Source organism: Grus americana, chromosome 23, assembly GCF_028858705.1.
Source record: "Grus americana isolate bGruAme1 chromosome 23, bGruAme1.mat, whole genome shotgun sequence".
Classification (NCBI taxonomy): Eukaryota; Metazoa; Chordata; class Aves; order Gruiformes; family Gruidae; genus Grus; species Grus americana.
The window spans coordinates 852,128-869,060 of NC_072874.1; the positions used below are offsets into that span (position 1 = coordinate 852,128).

General features: G+C 49.8%; 2 protein-coding genes across 6 annotated transcripts; one reads left to right on the plus strand and one right to left on the minus strand.

Annotated features, from left to right (window-relative positions):
• Window positions 1-571: 571 nt before the first annotated feature.
• ZBTB8B (zinc finger and BTB domain containing 8B) lies at window positions 572-8,909 on the minus strand. 2 transcript variants are annotated; one of them, XM_054802054.1, is made up of 4 exons: window positions 8,832-8,909; window positions 7,619-8,575; window positions 4,796-4,974; window positions 572-4,472 (listed from the first exon to the last, which is right to left on the minus strand). In XM_054802054.1, the coding sequence occupies exons 2-4, from the start codon at window positions 8,562-8,564 to the stop codon at window positions 4,155-4,157; spliced, it is 1,443 nt and encodes a 480-aa protein (XP_054658029.1). In that variant the 5' UTR covers window positions 8,565-8,575; window positions 8,832-8,909; the 3' UTR covers window positions 572-4,154. The 2 variants fall into 2 exon arrangements, with proteins under 2 accessions (XP_054658029.1, XP_054658028.1); XM_054802053.1 differs by lacking the exon at window positions 8,832-8,909 and having other exon boundaries at window positions 7,619-8,069; window positions 8,274-8,698.
• A 28-nt stretch (window positions 8,910-8,937) lies between these two features.
• Window positions 8,938-16,854, plus strand: BSDC1 (BSD domain containing 1). Of its 4 annotated transcripts, none has more exons than XM_054802047.1 (11): window positions 8,938-8,998; window positions 9,264-9,324; window positions 10,039-10,155; window positions 10,747-10,917; window positions 11,027-11,081; window positions 11,468-11,583; window positions 11,972-12,040; window positions 12,251-12,332; window positions 12,524-13,063; window positions 14,138-14,241; window positions 14,831-16,854. In XM_054802047.1, exons 1-11 carry the CDS (start codon window positions 8,988-8,990, stop codon window positions 14,861-14,863), a joined length of 1,359 nt encoding a protein of 452 aa, XP_054658022.1. In that variant the 5' UTR covers window positions 8,938-8,987; the 3' UTR covers window positions 14,864-16,854. The 4 variants fall into 4 exon arrangements, with proteins under 4 accessions (XP_054658022.1, XP_054658019.1, XP_054658021.1 ...); XM_054802046.1 differs by having other exon boundaries at window positions 8,959-8,998; window positions 10,039-10,167; XM_054802044.1 differs by having other exon boundaries at window positions 10,039-10,167; window positions 14,138-16,854.
• Window positions 16,855-16,933: the final 79 nt, after the last annotated feature.

Sequence of the window (16,933 nt, forward strand, 5' to 3'; positions counted from 1 at the left end):
AGAAGGTGTTATTACATTTTTCATTGATTCAGAATATTCTAAATCAACAGATAAATACTGTTTTTAAATATCATAGTCTGTAAAAGCAGGTTTAAAGAAGTCTGTTTGTGAAATATCCAACATAATTCAAAATTATTTAGAAAGAGTATTTGGGAGTCTGTTCCCCCCACCCGCATGCATTTTATTGTCGGCATTTGACAGCATTTTCTTGTAGCTAGGATCAGAAACTGCTTCCCAGTTGTACGGATTTTTCTCACCCAGCATGAAAAATGAAAAGCTTTAAAAAGAGTTTAAAAAGTTAAGATGATTATAAAAATACAAAAACTAGTAGGGAAACAAAGTCAGTGTTAATAATATAAAAGATTTTCTAAAAAAAACCCAACCCAGCTGGCTGGGTTTTAAATTGACAGCATCCTTTTAATCCTTTCCTACCAAGAATCTGATTCTTGCTTGCAAAGTGTCTGTCACCCAGAATGGATATATTAATTTTTAATTCCCAGAAATTGAAATGTGAGCATTAATCTAGACACTCTCAGGTTTAATCAGTCAACTTTAGAATGGCAAGAAAATCAAAGCAACCCTCTCAGAGAGTTTTATTTTCTAGACAATCAAAAAGCTCCAGAATGCTCCAAGATCCACAAATATAGTTAAGTCACTGCTACAAATAAGGTTCGGTTTATAAGAATTTGTCATTTAAACTAGACTAAAGGACTTCAGTTATGAAACTGCCTTACAAAACATCAGTAAATTAAATAACCACATTTGGAAGATTTACAAGGTCTTGCACCAAGAGGTTAAATGCGCTATGAATACCAGTGCAGCATGTATTCCTTTAGTGAAATACAGTGCAATTATGTGCAAAAGTACGTTAAAACGTATACTCCTAAACAAAGTCAATTACGTAGAGCTAAGACTTTAAGATATGTAGTCTGCATGGCCTTTAAAAAACCTTTGAGAATGAGATTATACTAGAAATAACTTTCCTAAAAACATTATTTTTGTTTCTTCATTAAGCACCATAGGAATATTTTAAAACAGCTACATCATTTTCTCAAAGCTTGTAGAGGCTGGATCTACAATGGAAGATTTCAGGAAAAACATCCAAAAACGAAATGGAAAGCACAGCAAACAGGTTTACATGAACATCTGGTCACAAGAATGTGGATAAACTACATCCTCTTCTAAATACAAAGGTTGAAGGACTCCACTGAAAACAAAGCAGCACAATATGACAGATCAACAGGAAACATCGATTTTGGTGGTCACTTTCAACCTGGAACGGGACCGGCGTACCCCCCACCCGCACCCCTTACCCAGTGTTACACAAACCTTAACACAGCTCCATTCTCTATGCACAAGACACACAAGAACGATCTCTAAGACCAAAAAAAGGTTGAAGTAAAATTGCTGAAGGTCTCTGCAGTCATTCCTGCAGCTCTTACTACACACCGACTTTCGCAAGAGGTTCATTTTCCCCACTCCGAATGTCTTCACAGTTTCAGAGTTCGCTAGCCCGCACCTCAGCACGGCTCAGCCATATAAGAAGCTAAATCTTCTGGCAGTTTAATTGTGGCGCACTAGCCAGAACCACGCTCAGCTGATATTCCATATCTAGTGGCCTCTACCAATATTTACAACGAGGTGGCATCTTCATGCTAGAATGACCAGAAATTGGGATGCCTGGTAACTAAATATCCTTTTGGATTCCTATTTACATTCTTACTCCACTTCCATTAGCAAGTCAGTCTCCTAACAAACACAGATCGAGTGACTCTCTTTCAGGTGTTCTCACACACAAAAGTTCTCCCTTTATCAGATAAGCAGATACAAAAAAAAATGCCCTCTGATGTTGGGCGTACTCAACAAAAATAGGGCAGTAGTCCAAAAGACTCGCCCTGGTAGGCTGGAGGTGGCATTTTCAAACTTGCTGGCATGATTTCCAAGGCCACATTTTGCTCAGATTTTCAAAAGTGCTAAGGACCCAAAACCACAGCAGGATTTTCAAAGGAGCTCAGCTCCAAATCTGGCATCGACATGAGTTGTCTCTTTGATGGTCTTAATCTAGATGACTAAAATAGGGGCAATAAAGCCCTGAATTTTTTAGAAGATCTTGTCCCAGCATTGTTTTTCTATGATGATTTGCGTCACTATGATACTGTTCAGCTACCACAAACTCAGATTTACAGATGACCTGGAATAGGGACCACTGAAAGCTTATGCAACTTCAGTTACAGAAAATAAACGTAGCACGTGATGCCAGCATCTTCTTGTGAAGGTGGCACTCGTCAAGATCTTAGACCAGACCATTTCAAAATAAGTCTCTTTACTAGCGATTCATGAAAACAGTGGAAGGTAAAAAGACTTGTTTAAAAAGAAGCTTGTTTCTTCTTTCCTCATCCTACCTGATCTGGCAATGAGTTCTTAACTGCAATTGTGATATCACCTCTCACAAGTAAATTCCGACATCACTATAGGACTACTGTTCCACTGTAGGAGGAAGCAGATAGAGAAGCTGAATTGTTCTTTTTCAGTATGTAAAACAAAAGCACAAGGTATGCAAAAAAACCCCAAGAACTGGTTAAATCAGAGGGCTCTTTGTTTTTTTAGGTTCCATCTAATGTTTGCCAAGTGTAAAGTCTTTACACTAAAAACTTCCAGAAGCACTGTCTTGTTAAGTGGGAGGAACTGCTCATCCCTTGTCAGCCATGTCCATCTACAGGCTTCTGATCTAGCACTTACTCCAGCTAGACAGGCTCAAACAATTTGCCTTTTCATGAAACGCTTATGAACAACATAGTAAAGAAGCATTAACAGTCTTATTTCACAGTATATTTCAGTTTTGTCTCTTCATTAGGAAACAGTAGGTTACCTATAAGCAAACAGGCTTTCTCTTGGTGGTGTGTTTTCTTCTAAAGCTTCCCAGCTTGGTTTTTTGATAGCTTATATCAACTCGGTACTGGAAAGATGAAAAAAAATCTCACCTCCTTTGGAAGCCAACCTTTATCTATCCCAGCAAAGAAACATGAGGTCCGCACTGAAGAGGTTTTTTAAAAAAAATAAAACAGTACTTGGATAAATTCACATGACAACATAAAACCGTGAGAAGGATCACCAAAGACTAAAAGAAAATATAGTAAAAGAAAAGGATTTGCATACAAAGAGGCTAGTAAAAATTTCTGAGATGTCCTACCCAATTGTTTCAAAAAGGGTATTTAGAGCTGTTTGATATGCATAGCTCAGACATGGATATTTAACTGCTCCTCAGCTACATCAGCTGTCAATCTGGCTATTTAATCACTAGAATCAGAATTCCCAAGTACCCTGATTGACAGCTTTTAACTTCTACTGTAAAAAGCTGAAGAAAATTGGGCAGTTTGCTTAGTCTAAACCAAGAAACCAGGACACTAGCCACCATAATGTGTGCTTAATTATTTCTTAAGCCAAGGCTACTAATGTCAACTTGACACTAAAGACACATCTGAAGATCTGTAGTCCAAGCTCTTCAGAGAGGAAGATGTAGTAAAAACAATTCAGAAAGAGAAACTCATTCTCTAAATACCTGCAATTAAGGACACGTGACATATATTTATTCTTACTGTCTATGCCTGCAGCAGCAGCATATTTTTGCTATCCTGGTTTGTCTGTCCTGGTTTCCAGGTCAAATCCAGTCTAAGCAAACAGTTAAGGTTTACACTTCAGATAACAGTGTCCTAATACAGAAGGATCACAACTTAGTTTAGAAAAGTCCCAAGGCAATGGATGAAAACTACATTTCTTTTCATGTAATCTTCAGAGAGAAGATGGTGCCCCTTTCAGATCTGGGATTAAGGACCATGACAGCATTACTTGAAGAAACCTGTTATCAAAACAAAACAGAAATGTTCCGCCTGCAAAATCAAAACTAGGAGGCAGAGACACCACTGGAAATTGCTCAAGTATAACCTCTGTGAACCCCAGACAGAAGATTCTTCACAGATTTCTGGTGCACAGCACTGAAAACTTAAGAGTATTAAAAATTCCAATTCTCCCTACTCTTCTATTAAAAAACAGAATAATAAAAACCAGCACAGTTGGTTGGGCAAATACGCAGTTTTCCATTGCAGACTGACCACTGCCAGGGAGACACTTTAAATCCTCCCACTCTCCTCGCACTGCTACATAAGTGTTTCTCGGTCTGATAAGCTCCTGTGGATTTCCTGCTTGTCATCACCATCGGCATCATCATCATCAGCGGGATCGTTCTCCTCTCCAGACTCCACATATATGGGCCAATCGTTATCCGCATCCCCCTTCTCTTGGCCTTCTGATGAAGGTTCCATTAGGCTGAGGTTAATGGGCATCGAGTCCTCGTGGGTAGTGGTCACACAAGTGCAGCTGTCGCACAAGCCAAAGCGTCGTAATCCTTGAGACAGGCTGCTCGTGAACGTTCTCCTGCAACCTTTACAGATAATCGGCTTGTTCGATCGATGCACCTGAAGTTAAAAATAAAACATGATGGTAAAAAAGGCAATCTGCCTTCTTGCTTTAGCTCCTTCTGGGGTGCTGCTTTGCATTTAATCCTAGAAGAGAAAAACATCTACGCTGAAGCTAAAGGGCAGATGATCCCATCACATTTCCAGCAATAAAAACATTTGGGGCTACGTAAGTACTAATGAACATACCAGTAGCCTAAACTTAGTATTAGAGAAGTTTATCTCACGTTGGCAACAATCATTTTGTCCAACATATTTTGGGAAATACGACTGGGAAACGCCAAAAACTTTAAAAAAATTTACTGATAGTCTTTCAAACTTACACTTAAAGCGTGACTCCGAAGGTGTTCCTGCCGAGTGAAACGTTTCCCGCACGTCTCACAGGGATAGGGTCTCTCGCCTGTGTGAGAGCGAATGTGCCGTTTTAGTATTCCTTTCTGTTTAGCCGTGTAGGGACAGAACGGACATTTGTGAAGCTTGATTGGCACAACTAACACATCACCTTTTGAAAGAAAACACAACGCGTTAGACCAGGCAGTTCACCAACATTAGCTATGTTGGCTTCATATCCTCCTTGCTGCACATCTGAGTCAAGATAATTGACTTTCCCCTCTTTTTGTGTTTGGCTTACCTGGAATTTCTGTAGGTTGTGCAATTTCAGAAGACATTCATGCAGCTGCAGATGATCCAGTCCCTTGAAAATCAGCTTGCCTATACTTACACAGCTGATACTCTAAGGGAGTTGGCTCACAACAGAAAAACAAATAAATTTTACTTTAAGAAGCCATTTAATTAAGTGCCCAAAATTTGCTTTTAGTGCAGTGGGGTCTCTGCACTATCTCAGCCATAGAAAATTTCCTACTTTCTTTTCTTTTCTTTTTTTTTTTCCCCTAAAGGTACCATTAGCATTAAACAGCGTTAGAAACTAAAATCTTTAACACAAATTACAGGTAGAAGTATACTGTGCAATGTTTCCCATATGCTTTTACAATGTGCATAAATTTAGATGCGAGGAACCCATCAAAAAAAATGAATGCTTGTTTCTACTGCCATTCACTTTAGCCTTTCTATTGGTAATAACAAGATGAAGGACTCCGATACGTTTGCTGATATTTTACTTTTCCTAAAATCATACTACATACACACAAGTAATATGTAATTTATGAAGTCAGATGCAAAGAGAATTAAATTTGAAGATCACATTTTACATGGGAATTGCCAAGCTTTTCAGTGTCAGCCCAGATGCGAGCTTCCTTCCCAGCGTAAAGGTTGAGATGTTATACTGAAAGATTAGTTTTCCCTGTTTCAGGTACTGATTCGGGAAAGTGTTTGCATTAACAGTTACACCAAAGGAGGTGGAGCTGTAGAACATTCCTTGCACTAAAAAAAAAAAAAAAAAAAAAAAGGAGTGTCTAGTATTAATGTGTGACTTATCTCACCTAATTTTGGACCTTCCCAAGTACTGCTAATCCCTGCTGGACATTTAGAGCTCTGTTTAAAAAAAGAAAAGCAGTTCTTAGCCCTGCCTTGCTTCCAGGCTCTCTAGAGGAGCCTGTTTACCCTCCATCAGCTGGGAAAGGGACCAGGATGACTGGAACAGACGTGGACACTTGAAAGCAAGTGGTATTTATCTCATCCGTCAGCCTGAATGCACGAGAGCGCTGTTCTTTTATCAGGGCTTTGCATTTCTCATTCCTGCTGTCTTGTGAAAATTCTTAAGATAGCGGGAGCACTAAAAGCTGAGAAGAGATACTACCATTCTACTAAATGCTTACACTGTTCAGTTTTAGCAGAGAAATATAAGAATGCAAAGTTTGGTGGTTTTTCCCCACTATTTAAAGCATACCTACCATTAACATTTCTAATACGTTGTCATAACACCTGATGTTCTCCATCAAATTCTAGAACCATTTCCCTTTTAACGATTCAGTAACACTCTGAGGATTTTAAAGAGGGAAAAAAGTAAGCCACATTTGTGTGTTAGATGCTCTTGCCTCGCTACACGTCAAAAGCCATCGGCATGATCTGGTGACAGCACTCTGTTCCCATAACTTTCATCTTTTGGTGACTGTAAGACTGGATTTGTGATTTTATCAGATTCCTTATTTTAAAGCAGTGAGAGATAATATTGGGTTTATGGACTTTAAGATCACACATGCATGCTTGAGCTGCAATGACATGAATGTAAGCTTGCTATCTAGAGCAGAACATTCAGTGAAAGATCTCCTCTCTGTGGCCCACACCATTATTCCATTTGTCACATCCTGAACGACGGCACTTGGTTTGTCAGTCACCTCCCATCTTCGTAAGGCAGTTTGGCCGAGGCAAGCTGTGCGGCGACATTACCGTAAGCAGATAAAATGCCCAAATCCTTATTGTCCACTTCAGGAGAAACGCATATGGACGTGATCTTCTTCTCCTCCAGGTCCCTGACATCGCTGCTGGGAGACATTCCTGCCAGCGCAAGATATCCCACCAGGCGCTGGGCTTGGGAAAGCAGCAGAACCCCGGGTGACCAGCAGCTGAAAAGCGAGTTTGCCTCTAGACGTAAAAGTTAAGTCTCGTCTTTCTGCAATACCACAGAGTTTAAAGCTTTCAGTGCTCTTAAAGAATTTCTAGGGATTGCTCAGTATTGAATAAAACTGATTTCTGCCCTTTCAAAGTTCAAAGTAAGAGCGAGCAAACAGACTATCCTCCAGCAGCCAATGAGCTGGCAGGAGCCCCAGTGGAGTAAGTTACTTCTGGTCTGTCGGGTTCGACAGCAGATCCCTCTTGTGGCAGCTCAACTTATCTTTCCGATTCCTCTTTATAACACTAATGTCACGAGAGGAAGATTCATTTTAAAAATTCGCCTGCCATTCAACAGGGTCCCAAATGAGATTGTTTATTAAAGCAGCATCACCAATACCAAGCTTCAGGATCTGTTGCAAATAGACTGTAAAAGCTCTCAGAAATACTTACCTCCCAAGTGCTGCACTGAATAAATGAGTACAGCTTTCTTTTGAAGTCCAGAACAATAGTTTATTTTGCTACGGCATAATATTCAGCAATATATTCCTGAACAAGAACGAGAGTAACAAAGGAAGTCGCACAACTAAGCAGTTTTCTCCTCAATTGCACAGACTACGCCCCCCGAGTCCTCTCACCTGTGTCCTCACCATACCAGTCGCTGTGAATGTCCATCATGGAACTCATGGCTACCCCTGCATCCTCTGGCCTACCCTCAAAGCCCCGGACAAAGTGATGAACCACATCATCCTTTCTCTGAGCTGAGCTGTTGCGCAACAGGGCCTCTAGGAATTGTTTCATGTGATAGTTATTGCAGGCCAGGTCCATCGCCTGCCCGCCGTGCAGCCCCTCTTCCATCTGCTCGAGGGACAACGGAGTCGGATACTGCGGCAGCCGTTCACCCACTTCTACCTCTACTTCGTCCGAGTCAAACTCTACTTTGGGTTCCACCCCCTTGGGCAGCGAAGAATTGGCGTCGTCTGGAGAGTCGCTGCTCGCGGGGTCTCTGACCACAAGCTCCAGGGGATGGCAGCTGCTGCACTCACCGCAGGGAGGATCTCTCTGGCAATCCGAAATCCTTTCCTTCTCCTGCAGGGAAGAGACAGAGGCAGAGCACTGGCTCTTTGAGCCGTACGAGGTGCCCTCTCTCGCAGAGCTAGCGCTCCCGCTATCAGCCTGATAGAAAGCGGCTTCTCTCTCTATTTTCCTGCAAATATCTAACGACGACCTTATATACGTTTTGCAGAAGTTGACCACATCGGTCATCTGCAAATAGCTAGCCGCAGACATCACCTCGATAACGTTTTCCCCGCAGAGATCTAGCTTCCCGGAATAAAGGAAGTCCAGGATGATGGAGAAGGCCTCCGAGGTGACGATGTCCAGAGAGGCGGTGCTGTGGCGTCCGCTGTCTTGGATGTAGTGAATCAGCAGGGCTCGGAAATAGCCGCTGTTGGCGAACAAAATGTTTTTGTGCGCTTTGAAGATCCTCCCCTCCACGATAATGCTGCAGTCGCAGAAGAAGTCCCTCTTGCGCTGCTCGTTGAGCTCCCCCAGAAGCTTGGTGTAGTACGACTGCATCTCCATCGCTCCCGCCGCTGCCAGGGCCGACGAGAAGGCACCGTCAGCAGGAGGGCTCCCGCGGACCCGCCGCCTCCCACCAGCCTCTCCCCAGGGCCGCGGGGAGCTCCTGGGCGCCGGGAGCCGGAGGCGCCGGGAGCGGCCGCGCCACCTCCCCGCCGGGCAGACACCCCCCCCACCCCACCCCCGGCCCCGGAGGTTCTTCCTTCCCGGTACCGGGCGTGCCCCGGAACGCGACCCCCGCCCCGCGCCGACGGCCGCTCAGCCCCTCACCACCGCCTCTCGCCGCCCGCTCCCGCCCGGCCACCGTAGCGCCGGCCGCCCTCCGGGAGGAGGAGAGGGAAGTGACGTCACGGGGAGGCACGGCCCGCGGGGGCGGGGCCTGCGGGGTGAGGGGTCGGTAAATATTGGTGACGTCAGGCTGCCAAGATGGCGGAAGGGTGAGTTCGGTACCGCTGAGGGGCCGGGGGGGCGGCGGCGGCGGCGGGAGCGGGGCCGGCCTCGGGGGGCGGTGGGGCCACGGGGCCTGGACCGCGGCCTGGGCCGGGCTGGAGCGGGCCGGAGAGAGAGAGGGCGGGCGGGCAGGCAGGGTGCGGGCGGGCAGGCAGGCAGGCAGGGTGCGGGCCCGGCTCTGGTGGGGCCCGGCTCTGGTGGGGCCCGGCTCTGGTGGGGCCCGGCCCGCCTGACGCGCGTGTCCCGTGGCAGGGAGGACGCGGGCTGGTGGCGGAGCTGGCTGCAGCAGAGCTACCAAGCCGTCAAGGAGAAGGTAGGACGGGATGGGGCGGGCCTGCGGGGGGGCCCCGGGACCCGCTGCCCAGGGGTCGGTGGGCTGAGGGAGCCGCGGCGCTGGCCGGCTCCCTGCGAGCGCTGCATCGCGCTCTCCGCTGTGCTGGGCTGTGGGCTTTGTCAGCAACGGCTCTGATGCCTTCCGAGCCTGGCCTTAGCGACTGCCTGATGCCCGGTGGGGTGTGCGGCTGTCGCGCAGCCCGTGACCCCGGGAAGGGGGCTGATCGGTACGTGTGGAGGGATTTCGGATGAATTTGTGATAGCTCAGGGAGCCGGGGACCTGACCGCTGCGCTGGGATCTTACGGCTCGGGGAAGCAGCTTTGGTCTCTGTTGATGTGAAAATCACCACCTGGGCAGGGAGGGCATGTGCTTGCAGCATTGCTTTCTGAGGTGTAACTTCCTGCCTGTGACAGCATTGTTAATTATACACAAATCTCAGAACAAGACTTTTCCTAACATGTATTTTTCCTATTTTAGCTTAGAAAAACCCCACTGTAACATGTTTTGGGCATAGCTGTTTCCCGTTGTAGTTCTGGTTATTAGTCTTACCCGTTGCATGAGTTGGGGTAGGGGCTCAGCTGGGTTAAAGGCTCTGGCACTTTAATCTTGGTAATGTGCCAGGTGTTCCCAGAGTGACTGTGGCTTTGTGGGAGAGCAAAAAGATTACACAATCTATCTGTTGTCTTCTTACAGTCCACAGAAGCTTTGGAATTCATGAAACGGGACCTGGCTGAGTTCACCCAAGTAGTGCAGCATGACACAGCCTGCACTATCGCTGCTACGGCCAGCGTGGTTAAGGACAAGCTGTCAGTGAGTATAGGAGTAAGAGAGCTGGGATTCTTGTTGCAGAAAGCGATGGGGATGGGGATGAATAAGATGTTTCCTGCCTCTGAGGACACGATCCTCTGAACAAACCCCAACATATAACCATGAGCTTCAGGTTTCAGATTTTCTCCTCGGCGCAGGTTTGGTGCCGAGCACTGTGTGGGATTTCCTTGCTGTAGCGGTGAGGAACCTCTGGAGATGCGTGGGGAAAGGTTCCCTGTGCTTTCCCTCTCCCTGTGTGCCGTGTAGGTGGGATGCTGGCGGTGTCGCTGTAGTATGACATCAGATCTCCGCACAAGCTGTCAGCCTTAGCCCTGCACAGCTGCTGCTGTGACAGTCCAACCCCTAGACCAGCCAGTCCGCGAACCTGGCTGTGTCCTTCCCCCACAGCCACCTGAGGCTGGTGCCTGCCCCCACACCCTTCTGGCCCAGCCCTGGCCACACAGTCGCTGCCTCAGCATTTTTTTGTAGGCAGAGACATCTTGCTTCCTTAAAGGAACCTATCCAGAACAGACTGAGACTTGTCCTGCTGCTGCAGGCACTGTTACTTACACTGTGCTGCTTTTTCTCTTCAAGAGGACAGAAGGTTCCTCAGGTGCGACAGAAAAGGTGAGGAAAGGGCTCTCTGACTTCCTGGGTGTCATCTCGGACACGTTTGCTCCCTCTCCGGATAAGACCATTGACTGCGATGTCATAACACTGATGGCAACACCCACAGGTACCACAGAGCCCTATGACAGTGCCAAGGTGAGTGCCCCGTTCTGGAGCTTCTCTCCGGGATGTGGAGTCCCGAGCCCTGCTCTCTGGGGATTCTGCCGCTCTGCTGACGGCTCTGCCCCTGTGCCTTCTCCTCCAGGCTCGCCTCTACAGCCTCCAGTCAGACCCGGCCACCTACTGCAATGAACCTGATGGTACGGGGGGGCTTGGCCCGAGCAAAGCTGGGCCTTGGTGTGGGGTCTGTGGGCCATCCTGAACTGGCCGGAGCCTTTTGCCAGCAAGCGTGCTGGCTCGATTGTAGATGGGCTCACTGTTTATGGAGAGCAGATCTGTCTGTTGCAGCTTAGACTGGGAGTTTGCTGGGTCAGTTTAAACTGCCGCTACAGCTGGCACTATGTGCCCTTGTGCTGGCAGAGGACCCACGACGTGGGGTGGGCTCAGAGACCCACGTCTCCCTCCTCCTATGCCCCTTTTTCACCCCAGCTGGTCTGGTCTGTAGCACCTTTCCAATGAAACTTCCCTAAACTGTTCCTGCCTTGTTTGTGCCGAGGACAGTTATCTCTGTGCTTGTCCTGTACAGGCCCTGCTGAGCTCCTTGAGGCCTGGCTCTCTCAGTTTAACCTAGAGGAGAAGAAAGGGGAGATCGCGGAGCTGCTGGCAACCAGCCCTTCCATCCGGGCTCTCTACACTAAAATGGTAAGGCCTTTCCTGGCTCCTGTAGTGGGCAAGTTCTGACTTGGGATCTGGTGCAGTGTAGCCCTGAGCTGTTTGAACCCTGGAGTTGGTGTTAGAAAGGATTGTGGTTGCACGGCAAACTGGCACAGCAATACCAGGCAGCATATTGTATTATTCTTCTCTGCTTGTTTGTCACTGGTCTGAAAAAGAAGTTCCTCTGTAGCTGATGTGTGTCTGAGTGTCTTCCCATGCGTACCCGGGGCTTGGTCCCGAGTCTGTGCACCTGAAAATGCAGGTGCCTTGCACAGGTTATGAGGGTAGCTGCGAGCCTCAGGAGGAGAGAGGAGTAAGGCAGCAACTGCAGCCCTCCCTCTGAAGTGACTCATGGTGTTTCCTGTGTCACTGCCAGGTCCCGGTGGCTGTTTCCCATTCTGAATTCTGGCAGCGCTACTTCTATAAGGTGCATCGCTTGGAGCAGGTATGTCAGGAGGTGGGTGCCTCCCCCAGGGGGTGGGTGCTCCAGCCAGGGAGCTCTCTAATGCAGACCAAAGAGGGAGAAGATACTTTTCCTGGAAAGGCAGGGATCTGGGCTGCCTTGTCTGTGTCCTCCCTGTCACTGACGCTGAAGTGCCTGGGGGAAGAAGGGACTTGAGGACGTGAGCGGCTGCTGACGCAGAATTCCCTGCAGGATGAAGCCCGGAGGGAGGCTCTGAAGCAGCGAGCGGAGCAGAGCATTCACCAAGAGGAGCCAGCCTGGGAAGAGGATGAAGGTGGGTCGGATGGTTGGGGATCTGCAGGAGGGCTCGTGCAGACCTTGGCAGGTCTCAGTTAGAGAGGGTGGTGGCTACTCCTCGCTCCCACAGATTTCAGCTCCCAGCCCAGCTACAGCCAACCCTGCTGCACTGTCAGCTGCTGCTGCGCTTGCTGAAACATCTCTCACTTCTCTTCTGCCTTCCTACAGAGGAGTTCTTGGGGATGTCACCCCTGCCTTGTGCAAACGTGAAATTTCCAGAAGCAGCAGAGAAAGAATCTGCCCCTGCAGCCCTGGAGGGAAGCCACCCCACTGCTCAGAAGGGACCCTCAGAGGAAAGCTGGGCCGTCCTCCCTCCGGAGCCGGCCCCAGCGGAGGGGAGCCCCTCTGAGAGCAGTGAGAGCATCTCCCTTGTGACTCAGATTGCAAACCCTGCCTCTGTGCCCGCTGCACAGCTACAGACTGGAGCACAACCAGCCGGGGCCGGAGACCTCTCCCAGAGGCTGCTGGAGGCCACCTCAGAAGAGCAGAGCTCCCTGCGAAAGCCCCCAGAACCTGGTCACCTTTCTGCACCTGCCCGGGAGTCGGCAGCATCCTCAGAACAACCGGCTGTTACGGAGCTCAAAGAGGTGGAGAGCAAAGCCCAGGGCAGGACAGAGACTCTGAAAGAGGAAGGACCAACAGATCTACGAGTCTTTGAGCTGAACTCGGACAGTGGGAAATCCACTCCCTCCAACAACGGCAAGAAAGGTGTGTATGTGAGGTCGGCACAGGGCCTGGAAACCACCTGCTGGGGGCGGCAGCTTTGGGGGAAAGGGCTCCGATTTTGTGATGATGGGGGAGGAGAAAAGGGGTTTTGCCAAAATCACCCAGGAAGGTTAGATCCAATGGCCAGAACTAAAGTGGAAGCAATTCCTTGTGCTGTTGGGCAGGGTCAAGTTGGTCACTTCAGGTGGTGACGATCTGCTCTGGGCAGGCTGCTGGCTGGTGCTGCAGCTGGCTCTGGCCTGAGCCTTCTCCTGAGCCCTGTTCCTGCTGCGCCCTCAGGGGAGTGGAGGGTGAGACTCCTCTAGGACCTGAGGAGGGATGTGTTGCAGCTCTGGCTGATACTACAAACCTTTCACCACAGGGGATTCTGCCTTCAGCAGAGCCTGCTGCAGGTCTCCCACAATAACGGTTATGTGGGTTATAGGATTATAAAGCCACTGGAAGCAACCAAAGCTCCAGCTAGGTGGCCAAGTATCGTGAACTGGGCCTGTGAGCAGAATTAAATTAGGCAAGAAATCAAAAGTCTGTCAGCTGAACAGGATAGACCTTTGGTCCCTGGCCTGCTGGGTACGGGGGCAAGGCTGTGGTCTGTGTAGGAAAAGTGTTTCCTTCCTTCTGCATGTCACCCCTGGGAGCGTCCCTGCTCCTCCTCTGCCCCAGGAGGTTGTTCTTTCTGTTGGGGACTATGGCAGTCTCCATATCTAAGTCACTCTTGTTATTCCTTATCTGTTGCACTTTCTGTGTGACTGAAGCGTGACACATCCTAGTTCTCCTAGGCCAGAGGAGAACATGTTTCAGCATTCACCTCTCCCACTTGTTCTGAACCGGCCCTTGCTGCGAGGGAAGTGCAGTTCAGTCTCTGTTAGCGAGCTGCCAGCCCAGCAGCCTGCTCTTGGGAACGGGGGAGGTTTCCTCTCCTCGGGCAGACTGCGGTAGATCTGAGCCTTGTGAGTGCCAGGGCTTTGCGGGCCTGCTTGGGCAACTGTGCATTTTGGCCAGAGTGTCCGGAGAACATGTGCTGCTCTGACAGCTCAGTCGTGATGTTTGTGGTTACAGGCTCCAGCACTGATATCAGCGAGGACTGGGAAAAGGACTTTGATTTGGACATGACTGAGGAGGAGGTGCAGCTGGCGCTCTCGAAGGTGGAAGTGTCTGGGGAGGTGAGTCAGGGGGAGGTGCTCGCTCAAACAGGCAAGAAGGTTGCTCCCAGAAACCATCGGCAACTCCTTGGGGTGATGCTGCATGAGCTCTGTCATCACTGGGTGCTTCCCCTGGGAGGAGGAGAGAGGCTGCAGTGCCTCAGAGCAAGGGGGTGAATCCCTCAGCTTGAGCCCCGCTTCCAGCCCCTGTGCTGGCGCCAGGGCTGTGCCGCACGTTTCAGCGAGACGTGGCTGCTGCTGGCCTGGCAGGGCAGCGCTGCAGCAGGCAGCTGCCTGCCTAGAGTGGCTCGCAGGAGGCTTCTCAAAGGTGTGATTTGCTCTTTGAGGCCACAGGCTTAGCTTGGGATCTCACCGTGGGAGTCGTGGGTGTGAGCTGGAGCAGAGAGTGGCTGTTTGGACGTGCTTAAAGAGGGATGAGCGTTCAAGTTCCCCAAGGGAAATGGAGCAAGCAAATCCCTGCTGTGAGGGTGTGGGAGCATGGGGATGTGTCAAGCTTTGCACTGACTCGGGTGCCCTGGGCAGGAGGATCTGTTGGCAGATGGCTGTTGAGTTACAGAAACAGATGGAGAGGTGTTACTCTTGTTTGCAGCTGGAAGACGAAGAGTGGGAAGACTGGGAATAAAACGCCTGCTTCCAGTGTGTGTCACAGGCTCATTTCCACCATCGAATGTGAATTAAATCACGGACTGGCTGTTCCTTTCTGTGTAACTGTGCTGGGGATTGCAGCTCCAGGCTGGAGGAGTTTCATTCCTGCTAAATCCTGTGGGCAACTCAAGTGACCCCTTCGGACCGGGAGGAGGAGGAGGAAGCAGGAGTTCACTCGTACACTTAGCTGCTAGGGAGCCCATCTTCTTAGTAGGTCCTAGAGACTGGCCAAGCCAAAACCGACTGCCCCGAAAGTGTCGGGCAGAGGCAGATGCAATGCAGTGCGGGGTCCACGGGCCGAGCTGGGCACTTGGACACCTGGCAGGATTGTTTGGTGCCACCAGACTGCCAGCTGGCTGATTGCTTGTGTGTGTGCGCGTGTAATCTACAGTACAGCAGTTCAAAGGCTCTTGGATGCGAGCTGTGTCCGCGCACTTGCTGCTCCGCGCTGCTGGCCAGGCCTTCCCTGGAGAAAGCCCCTGTGCAGCGAGTGGCCAGGGCCTGGAGATGCTGCAGTAGAAGCCCCTTCTGCTGTGCCACTCTGCTGCAGAGGAAGGCAGTTGGCTTGTGGCTTTGACCCAAAGGCCATGCTGGAAGGAGCCAAGCTCCCTGCCAAACCCTGAGCTTCTGCCTGCCTTTTCGTCTTGGGAGCTTTTTTTTAATGGAAACTCCCATTTCCTGCTGCAAGAGCAGCAGCTCCTCGAGGAGCCGAGGCCTGCTGCTTCCCCCTTTGCAGCTGCACTGCCTTCCTCTACTGGGTTTTGTGTACTTCTCGTTACATTTTCCAAGCAAAGTACTTGTGGCTTGCTCTCACTTGAGCCCTTCTGGGCAGGTGGTGATTTGGGGCACCCTGGGAGCAGAACCCCTCTGTTGCGGTGCCCAGTTCAGCCCTCGCAAAGCCCCTGTCTGGCCCACTGACCGCTTTAACCTCCGAGGCAGAAGCACCCATGTGTGGGTGGTACCGTGTCTGTCCCCTGCTCTGCCCCTGCCTCGTGTCCCACCTGTGCCGGGCCCCACGGCCACCAGGGTCCCAAGCCTCGCTGTGCTCGCTTGAGTTCCTTCACTTAAGCCCCCCTGTGACTGCTTGCAATGCTTCCTTCGGACCCACGGCCTCTCTTTTTGGGGCAGTTCCCTTCTAATGGCACGAGATGCTCCTCAGTGGATGTTGCTAATCAATACACAGCTATCCTAAAGGGACAGAGCCCTCGCTGCTGTCTCTGGCCTTTTGGGTGGTGGGTTTATATGTGCTACCTTTGTCCTCCTGCCCCTTCCAGGGCTGCCTCATCGGAGCTCTGGGTTTCCTTCTGGTTTTGGATAGCATTAGCCCAGGTGCACTTGGAAGAGTTGGGGTTTTAGGTTTGGGTCTTGTGGGTTTCCCCCCCCCCCCCCGCTTTGGGGAGATTCTCAAATGCAGCTGCCCACACAGGTGGATTTGTGGCAGCAGTGGCGTCGGGCACTTACACGAGAGCACATCTGTCCTGCAAAACCTACGAGGGCTGGAGACTGAGCTACAACTCACCTCCTGCTCGGTGGGCAGCGAGCTCAGCAGAGCTCTGAAACGTGCTGCAGCCTCACCGTGTCCTGGGCGCAAATTTAGCTGTAGCGGGAAAACCTGTTGTGGGTAGGTGACACCAGTGGGGTGTCAGGGCATGGGAGTTCCCGTTCCCTCGGGGTTTGATGATACAAGTGGCTGCTGGATCCCTGGGCTGCAGCAGAGCTCTGAGGGTGCAATGCTCTCATCTGTGTCACTTTTTTCCCCCCCTCTTTTTTTCTCTTTAGTCAAATTAACCGTTTGGTTGTCTGTGCAATATTCTCTGTTCTGAACTATTCTGCATCTCCCTGAGCCTTTTCTAGCTGGGGTGAAAACCAGGAACAATTCTAACAGCTGGTAGTTTTGTAACGATGACTTTCTCCAAACCTTTTACAAACTTGCAGTTAACAGCAATTAAAGGAATTCTACAGACTCGCTGCCTGTGTCGGGTGTTCTCATTTCCTTTGCTGGCGGGATGGGGACGGCTGCCTCAAGAGGGTCTGCGTGTCAGCTGCT

What these genes read in the sequence shown, in the direction of transcription:
- ZBTB8B (XM_054802054.1), bottom strand. Translation starts at nt 8,564, where the DNA reads ATGGAGATGCAGTCGTACTACACCAAGCTTCTGGGGGAGCTCAACGAG. An exon ending in CTGGTATGGTGAGGACACAG is followed by an intron (nt 4,975 to 7,618) that starts GTGAGAGGACTC and finishes TTCTTTCAAAAG; the next exon opens with GTGATGTGTTAGTTGTGCCA. An exon ending in TTCGGAGTCACGCTTTAAGT is followed by an intron (nt 4,473 to 4,795) that starts GTAAGTTTGAAA and finishes TTTTAACTTCAG; the next exon opens with GTGCATCGATCGAACAAGCC.
- BSDC1 (XM_054802044.1), top strand. An exon ending in AGCCTGGGAAGAGGATGAAG is followed by an intron (nt 12,333 to 12,523) that starts GTGGGTCGGATG and finishes GCCTTCCTACAG; the next exon opens with AGGAGTTCTTGGGGATGTCA. An exon ending in CTCCAACAACGGCAAGAAAG is followed by an intron (nt 13,064 to 14,137) that starts GTGTGTATGTGA and finishes TTGTGGTTACAG; the next exon opens with GCTCCAGCACTGATATCAGC.